Raw genomic sequence first — 8,168 nt, 5'->3', positions numbered from 1 at the left:
CAGTTTCCCGGGTCGGTGTGAAAGTGTTAAGTTAGTGCGTGGTGCGTTTGATTGGAGGCAATAAATCAGACGCAGTCCTTGGCGTGGGTGGAGAGAGAGAGAGAGAGAGAGAGAGAGAGAGAGAGAGAGAGAGAGAGAGTGGGGGGCGTCCGAGCGACTTGGTCCCGGGGATGAGACACGTGTCCATCCGGACTAGGAGCGCTGCTTAGTGGACACCAGCAGTCAGACACCTCGCTCAGATTTATACTTCTAACATGTATTGCGTCTCTCTCTCTCTCTCTCTCTCTCTCTCTCTCTCTCTCTCTCTCTCTCACACAGACACACTCTCTTCTTTCAGCAACGTGATTGGACGTGATCTTTTTTTTTTTTTTTTTTTTTTTTTTTTTTTTCTTTCTTTCTTTCTTTTTAAAGTTCTCTTTCTTCTTCACACTTATGCTGCTGTGTATCTAAATGTCAAATACCATCCACTTATCTTTAACCACCCTCCACTTCACTGTCTGGACCCCCTCAGTTTGCAGGTCGATCTTATGTGTGTGTGTGTGTGTGTGTGTGTGTGTGTGTGTGTGTGTGTGTGTGTGTGTGTGTGTGTGTGTGTGTGTGTGTGTGTGTGTGTGTGTGTGTGTGTGTGTGTGTGTGCTATTGACTGCTATGTAGTGATTACCATTCCGGTCGGATGGCACCAGCAAGCCGCTGTAATTAATAACCCCATAATCCGGGTTGGGGTGGATGTCGGCGGAGAACACACACAGATTCAGGACAGAGTTTTACAGAAACAAGGCGTATCCTTATGGGTAGCTCTATATAAGAAATTATAGCTGCTATTATCCCTCCCAGACAATGATAACTATCTGCTCCCAAAGAAGATTAAAGGTTTATACAAGTTCAGAATTCTTGGAAAAGGGGATCGCATTATCACAACTAAACTGAGATTGATGAGATTTTCATCTCGCCGTCAATAATACATTGAGACTTATATTCAAATAAAGTGCGTGAAATAATAATTCAACCTCTGCAGTTGTTTTGCAAACGATTAACAAAACAGATGCTGGTACAAAATCGGTTGCAATGCGATTACGGTTGTCCCGTACACACTTTTATGTATTGATTCATGGAATTTCAATTTTGACTCCCTTGTTTTTGTTTTAATCCGCATTATTTACATGAAACATCAGGTTGCATTATAATTATCAAATTGATTTCTTGAAGTGCTGTCTGTCCGGATGATCGTTTTGTTTTGAAGAGGATTAAGGGAAAAGTATTTAAAATAACTAAATTATTTGTTGACTTAAGCTTTTCCTCGAGCGATCTGTTTATTTACTGAGATTCACCACTGCTATTCATATAGTAGTAGTATTTGTGTCATTATTATTGTTATTGTGGTTGTTAATATAAACAATAATTATAAAATTGTGCTGCTTTATATATATATATATATATATATATATATATATATATATATATATATATATATATATGTTTTACTCTTTCTTTATTTAGTCAGAGTGTTGTTTCCCAGAATATACATCTCCCCAGCCCAATCCACAAAATTGTTTATTACTTGTCATTGTTGCTACTTTACACTTAGTCTTCATTAACAGTGTAATGTGCCCATCATCAGCTCTCTCTTTGATGTAAAGTGGCTACATGGGACCCGTTTGATGTCTCAAATTAAAGACTGAATTGACTCCGATTCGCCTGCCACCAAGAGCCCATAACACCTCAAAACCGGTGTAAGAAAACACAGCTTGCGACCAATGACATAGCGATAAATTAAAAAAGTGTGTACAGCCTGTGATCCGGGGTCATTACAAGCCATGACCACCGTCAGTGGTTACAAACATATTAATTATTTTCATTTTTCCCCCCCTTGTGATTTATGTGTACTTGGCTCTGTCCACTAAGCTTTTTTTTTTAATAAAGAAGAATATTAATTCACAAATGTGTAAAAAAAAAAAAAAAAATAATAATCCCAATAATACAAAAAAAGGAGTAAAACTTCCTTTCTCGATTGTACTTTTTTTTTAACCGATGTCCTCTTGAGCGAGTCTCCGAGCATCAAAGTGTCTTATCTATCTGTGTATTAAGAGAAAACTAAAAAAAAGACAACAACAAAAAAAAAAAAGTTAATCAGTCGTTCATACTAAAATGCTTACTGTTGTGCAAATGGGTAATAAAAAAAAATGAGAATTAAAAACAAACAATGCGGTGGGACGGACGCGAACAAATAACAAATGAAATAGATTGGCCAGCCATAAAATGAGATTCGAAACCCCATTCAAATAAGAGCTCCCGACGTCAGTGCACTTATCCGAGAAAGAGAGAGCAAGGGAGGGAGAGAGAGAGAGAGAGAGAGAGAGAGAGAGAGAGAGAGAGAGAGAGAGAGAGCGGTGTGTGTGAGAGGGGTGAGATTTGAGAAATAGGAGGGGCTTCTAAACGACTAGAAATGTCAATCTGAGCAAGGGAGTCCCAATAATCTAAAGCAATCTGTAAGGACCTGACCTTAGTCCATCCAGATCAATAGGGAAGTGAGGGTGGAAAGAAGAAGAAGAGGAAGAAATAAGGGGCGCAACCGGATCGTTTACACTGGCTGTTACCGAGGAAATATAGACTTCCCTTGCTTGCACCTTTTGTTGCTCACATGCTCACACTGTAAAAGTGGATATCGAGGCAATTCTCTTGCTTTGTGTGATTGCAGCAGCAGACTTTTTCCCCCCTTTTTCCTACCGCCATGTCTTTCCCTCAGCTGGGATATCAGTACATCCGACCGATATACCCGCCGGAGCGCCAGGGGATCGCCAGCAATGCCCGGGCCGGGACAGAGCTCAGTCCGTCCGGGGCTCTCTCCAACGTCCTCTCCTCTATGTATGGATCTCCTTTCGCCGCAGCAGCGCAGGGCTACGGAGCGTTTCTGCCCTACTCAAACGATATATCAATTTTCAATCAATTGGTAAGTCACTCTTGTCTCTCTTGAGTCATCCAGAACTTTTTTTTTTTTTTTTTTTTTTTTTTTTTTAACCTTATACTTGAAAAGAAAAAGAAAAAAAGCAAGTATTTTATTGGCACTTTTTTGTGCGTAAACTTTTTTTTTTTTTCTCGCTGCGCCGTGGTCTAAGGCTACTTTTTGGGCTGAGTCTTTTGTGAAATTTAGTTAAAAGTGGTTAAAAAAAAGTAACACATTAACAAAGTGAGTTTCTGGCTTATTGTTACATCATTTCCTGAAACGGATAGCAAAAGAGTTAATAAAATGCTTCAACGTGCTGTGAAGGTTTACGCAGGCTAGGTGGGGAATAAGGGCATAAAAGTAAAGTCTTGTTTGTCCGCGTTAAGTGTTTCGCTATAAATATAAAGTAGATTTAAAATAAAGCATTTTTTTTCCCCATTCAATTGCTAAGCTTGTGGTACAAATAACGTTTTCAGTGAAACAAAAATAGACTTTGTTGTTTTGAGTTGTGTTTGTTTACACTTTAATAATAACCTCGCTGCTGCTTTACTGCTGTAAATCCCCTTACCGTACTGTGAGGCTTAATTCAATTTATCATGAAGAAGAATTCCAGACAAAGTATCCTTTGGCATTAATATTTTAAGTCTAATAAATCCCCCTGACTCTATGATTCTTTGTCTTTGCAGGGTGCTCAGTATGAACTGAAAGACAGCCCCGGCGTCCAGCACCCAGGGTTTGCCCACCATCACCCTGCTTTTTATCCATATGGCCAATATCAGTTCGGTGACCCATCCAGACCCAAAAACGCCACCAGGGAGAGCACCAGCACCCTGAAGGCCTGGCTCAGCGAGCACCGCAAGAACCCCTACCCGACCAAGGGGGAGAAGATCATGCTGGCCATCATCACCAAGATGACCCTCACCCAGGTGTCCACCTGGTTCGCCAACGCCAGGAGGAGGCTAAAGAAGGAGAACAAGATGACCTGGGCCCCTCGGAACCGCACCGACGAAGAGGGAAATGTTTACGGCAGCGATCACGAAGGGGAGGAGGGGGACAAGAGGGAGGACGAGGAGGAGATCGACTTGGAGAACATCGACACGGAAAATATTGAGAACAAGGACGACTTGGACGACCAGGACGACCTGCATTCAGATATTAAACTAGACGGGAGGAGTGACTCGGAGATTTCTGACGGCTATGAGGATTTACAAGGGCCCGATCAGAGGTTTCTAAAGGCTGTGGGGAAAGAGGGCAAAGACGTGGAGAGGGGAGGAGAGCACTTCCACAGCCACCACCACCACCTCCACCACCATCACCACTCTTCTTTGGACACCAAAGCGTCCCAAGCGAACGGTGAGCAGCTCAAACTGAACCCGGTGTCCGTGAGCTCGCCGCCCTCAGAGAACAGCCCTGCCCCGGCCCAAAAGCCAAAGATCTGGTCTTTGGCAGAGACGGCCACGGCCCCTGACAATCCGCGCAAATCGCCGCAAATGAACGGCAGCAACTCCGCAGGGCCAGCCGGCCAGACCATAATCGCCCCACACAGACTCATATCTTCGTGTCCCGTTGGGAAAATCCAGAACTGGACGAACCGAGCCTTCTCGGCGCATCAGCTGGCTTTACTGAACTCTAATCATTATCTGGGACTGGCTAACCAGGCCACCGCCACCGGCCTGGCCCTCTACAGCAGCAGGCACACGGAGGACAAGAGTCATAGTTCAGAGACTTCAGTCACAGGTACATGTCCCCGACACTGAGACGCGCATGTATGAATAAGTACAAAAACAAAAAAGACACTAGTCCATTGCCCGTCATTCATTTCTATTCTTTTAGACCTCCCTTTGCCTTCTTTGCCTGTTCATGGATTTTTTTTTTTTGTTTCTCTTTTTTCTCTAGGCCACACAGATGAACAGTGTTACAATGTTATAGCTTACAGAATACAGTGTGTGTGAGATGTATGTGTGTGTGTGTGTGTGTGTGTGTGTGTGTGTGTGTGTGTGTGTGTGTGTGTGTGTGTGTGTGTGTGTGTGTGTGTGTGTGTGTGTGTGTTTGTTGCTGCTTTGGAAAATGTCCGAGAGAATTATGAAAAAAAAAAACCTCATCAGAGAGCATTTAAGAAAAATAAGACAAGTGTTGAATTGGGTGAAAAGTGCTTTTTAATATTCGTGTCCATTTGTTCCCTTTATTTGGTATTGCTACATCCATGTGATATTGAGGCCCATGTGCTTGTATTCAATGGTTTACACACAAATCCCTCATCCTATTAAGCCAACTCGTTTTCAACACTAAATTCATTGGAAACCCGGGATGGGCTCTGAGAAAAAAAGGCAGTTCAATGAATGCTTTTTAATTTTCATTGCCACAATTTCAGAGAGATCTAGTGCCTTGGATGCAGAGGGAGAAAAAAAAAAAGTTGTTAAAAACAGCTTTCCACCCAGTTCAAAGATAGCGAGGCTGTCAATTGATGACATTTGGGAATTTTCTTTTTTGATGCCATATCAAATTTTCTTTTTTTAAACGCCATATTTACCCAAATTAGCTTTTATTCTAAGATTTTTATTTGTTATCCCTGTGTGTGTGCGCTTGTGTTTTTTTGTCGTCAAGGCCTATGTTACACTTACTTGTTTGGTCATGCAAATGAGCTCAATGCAAATTCACTACAGGCTCGTTTTTTGAAAGGCAATTGTCACTTTTATATCATTTTGTTTTTTTAGCTCTTCCCGTGGCTATTATTAGTATGATTTCTTTTTAGATCACTACAATTATTTTTTTTTCTGTTACCCCTGTGTATTTCAGGCCTCAGAACCCACTAGAAGCAGCGGTGGTTCTTTCGGCTCTCTCCTCTCCATAACCTCTCACCAATCCTCTTTATTCTTTTTTTTTTTTTAAATTTGAATATGGAATGTAAAATAAGAATAATACATCTCTGTATACTTACATTGTAAGCATGTCCTGTGTAAAACTGCTAATGTAATAATGTATGAACCTGTAGTCTGTGAGTTTTTTCTTTTTCTTTTTGTAAGTTCTGTGAGGATTTGATGTTCAAATGTTTTGTATATAAAGTTAAGAATATGTACATACTTGTGAACCAAATTGTACAAGAAAGTCTATATTTTGGCTAATAAATGAACTGCTGCAACTTTAAGAAATTGCTGGTTTTTGGCCGAGGTATTTTGACAGCTGCTTTTGATGGTGGCTGTTATTGTGCACTGCAGCTTGAATTGCATTGCTTTGGTTTTTGTATGTGTGTTAGCGGACAGCCTGAGGCACAGACTTCATCCGCCGTGCAGGCAGGGATAAGTAAATATTCGAGAGGGATTTATCACACTTTTGTAGTGGAGGGACTTAAGGCTAATTAGCCAGTGTTGCGGCATATATTTGGATATTAATGTTGTGGGATTATCCGTATAGAGGCGTAAAATGAATAATTCTTTCATTAATTTAAGTCTGAAATTGTCTTGGTTTATATAGAGAATATAGTTAATGAATAACTGTTATATGATCGCTGCTATTTGGTAGAAGAGGTTCAGCTGTTCCTTAAGATGGATTTTTGGCTTTTTGCACCGCAACTCTCAGATCTCATCATGCTGAATTTGCACTGCTTTTGCTCTTCACATATATCATAAAGTGTCCCTCTACTAACGCTGCTCTTCGGGATAATTGTAATATATGGTCGCTGTAGAACTAATAATAACATCATTTATTTGGTTTGCCCCGTGATGTGATCATTTGCATGTGCGAGCCCTTATCAGAGGAAGTTTATGTAAACTTAGTGTTGGAGCTCCCTCTACAGTCACATGCAGTCGGCCATGTTCTGGTGCAGACACACACACTCACACTCACACACACACACACACACACACACACACACACACACACACACACACACACACACACACACACACACACACACACACACACACACTGATTGAGCTCATGTAGTCTCAATTTCTTTCTGCCCATTTCTAATGTATCCATCAGGTGTGATATAAAGTTCGATAGTACATTTTGCTCTTATTAATCTGTCACAATATGGGACCTTTTTAACGTGTTTTCAAGCCGTCGTGTTGTGATTTTATGATGTTCAAACGCAGTGCATATGTCTCAATGAATCACTCGTTCTGATGCGTAAAAAAAAAGCAAACATATACACACGTGTTTTAAAGGCAAGTAAGAAAAAATATTTAATTCAATTTTAGCCAAAACGATCAAACATCTCTTATAAAAAAAACAAAAAACAAAGAGGCATTTTTAGTTTGGGTCACAACAATGGGCAATAATTAGGAATAAATAGTATGCAAATGTTTATCAAAAGGTACAATAAAGCAAAACCTGTAAAATATAACGAGTAGCTAAAATGCAGCTTCTTTACATTCGCCAATAGCTGCAGTATTAAACAATATTTTATGGCTGCCATGCTTAACTTGAGAATTACAGGACTTTGGAAGCGTATTCAATCGTTCCACTTCATTCCTTCGGTAAAATTAGATAAAAGGTGAAAAAAATAAAAAGGTATAAAGAACAAGAAAAAAAAACAGGAAAGAAAAATTCCGTCAATATTTCTATTATTCAAATTTTGCCGATATTATATAAAAAAAAAAACCTCTAGCCTTAGATGAGACTTTAAAGTCGTATGCAAATGATTGTGTTTTATCCAACTTATTTAATAGCAGAAAATAAATATTTAAATCTTAAAAACGTTAAATGTATTTAAGGAGACAAACTTTAATCTCCTATTTTTTTCCTGCTTAAAACGAAAAGCACCCTTTTCAATAATATCGTCATTATTTATTCATTTTAGATTTGTATTTCTTTTCATAGTTCAATTTTTTTTTAATGACTTGGTTTTATGATTCCTTTCTTTTTTAAACGCAAAAAAAAAAAAAAAAAATAGACAACAACACTCTGTCCCACATTCCTCGACTACACTCAGATGGTCATCGAGGAGCGGATCTCATAATGTCTGCCATTCAGGGCAGCAAAGGCAGATGAAAAGCGCCCGCACCGTATCCTCTCTGAGGTTTAGGATCCGCTTTAAACAAACCCCAACTCAGCCGAGGGAAAGGGCTCCGGAGTCTTTACAGCTCTGCTCACCATGTTGCCTTCCTGTCTAATCAATTATCTTCCTGAAGAGCCCCATCGTACCGCGCGATGCATATTCATAAGTGGCATCAGCCAGCTGATTGATTGTAATAGTGGGGGGTTTTTTTCTTCTTCTTTTTTGGAC

The 8,168-nt window shown here is 40.2% G+C and overlaps 1 protein-coding gene across 1 annotated transcript; it reads left to right on the top strand.

Moving 5' to 3' along the window:
• Positions 1-2,534: 2,534 nt before the first annotated feature.
• On the top strand, positions 2,535-4,833 carry irx3a (iroquois homeobox 3a). Its single transcript, XM_054617417.1, has 2 exons — positions 2,535-2,947; positions 3,628-4,833. The coding sequence occupies exons 1-2, from the start codon at positions 2,729-2,731 to the stop codon at positions 4,696-4,698; spliced, it is 1,290 nt and encodes a 429-aa protein (XP_054473392.1). The 5' UTR covers positions 2,535-2,728; the 3' UTR covers positions 4,699-4,833.
• Positions 4,834-8,168: the final 3,335 nt, after the last annotated feature.

The sequence above is a fragment of the Anoplopoma fimbria genome, chromosome 2 (genome assembly GCF_027596085.1).
Source record: "Anoplopoma fimbria isolate UVic2021 breed Golden Eagle Sablefish chromosome 2, Afim_UVic_2022, whole genome shotgun sequence".
In the NCBI taxonomy this organism is placed as follows: domain Eukaryota; kingdom Metazoa; phylum Chordata; class Actinopteri; order Perciformes; family Anoplopomatidae; genus Anoplopoma; species Anoplopoma fimbria.
The sequence above is the reverse complement of the archived record's forward strand: the minus strand, read 5'-3'. Positions and strand labels throughout refer to the sequence as shown.

What these genes read in the sequence shown, in the direction of transcription:
- irx3a (XM_054617417.1), top strand. Translation starts at nt 2,729, where the DNA reads ATGTCTTTCCCTCAGCTGGGATATCAGTACATCCGACCGATATACCCG. An exon ending in TATCAATTTTCAATCAATTG is followed by an intron (nt 2,948 to 3,627) that starts GTAAGTCACTCT and finishes TTGTCTTTGCAG; the next exon opens with GGTGCTCAGTATGAACTGAA.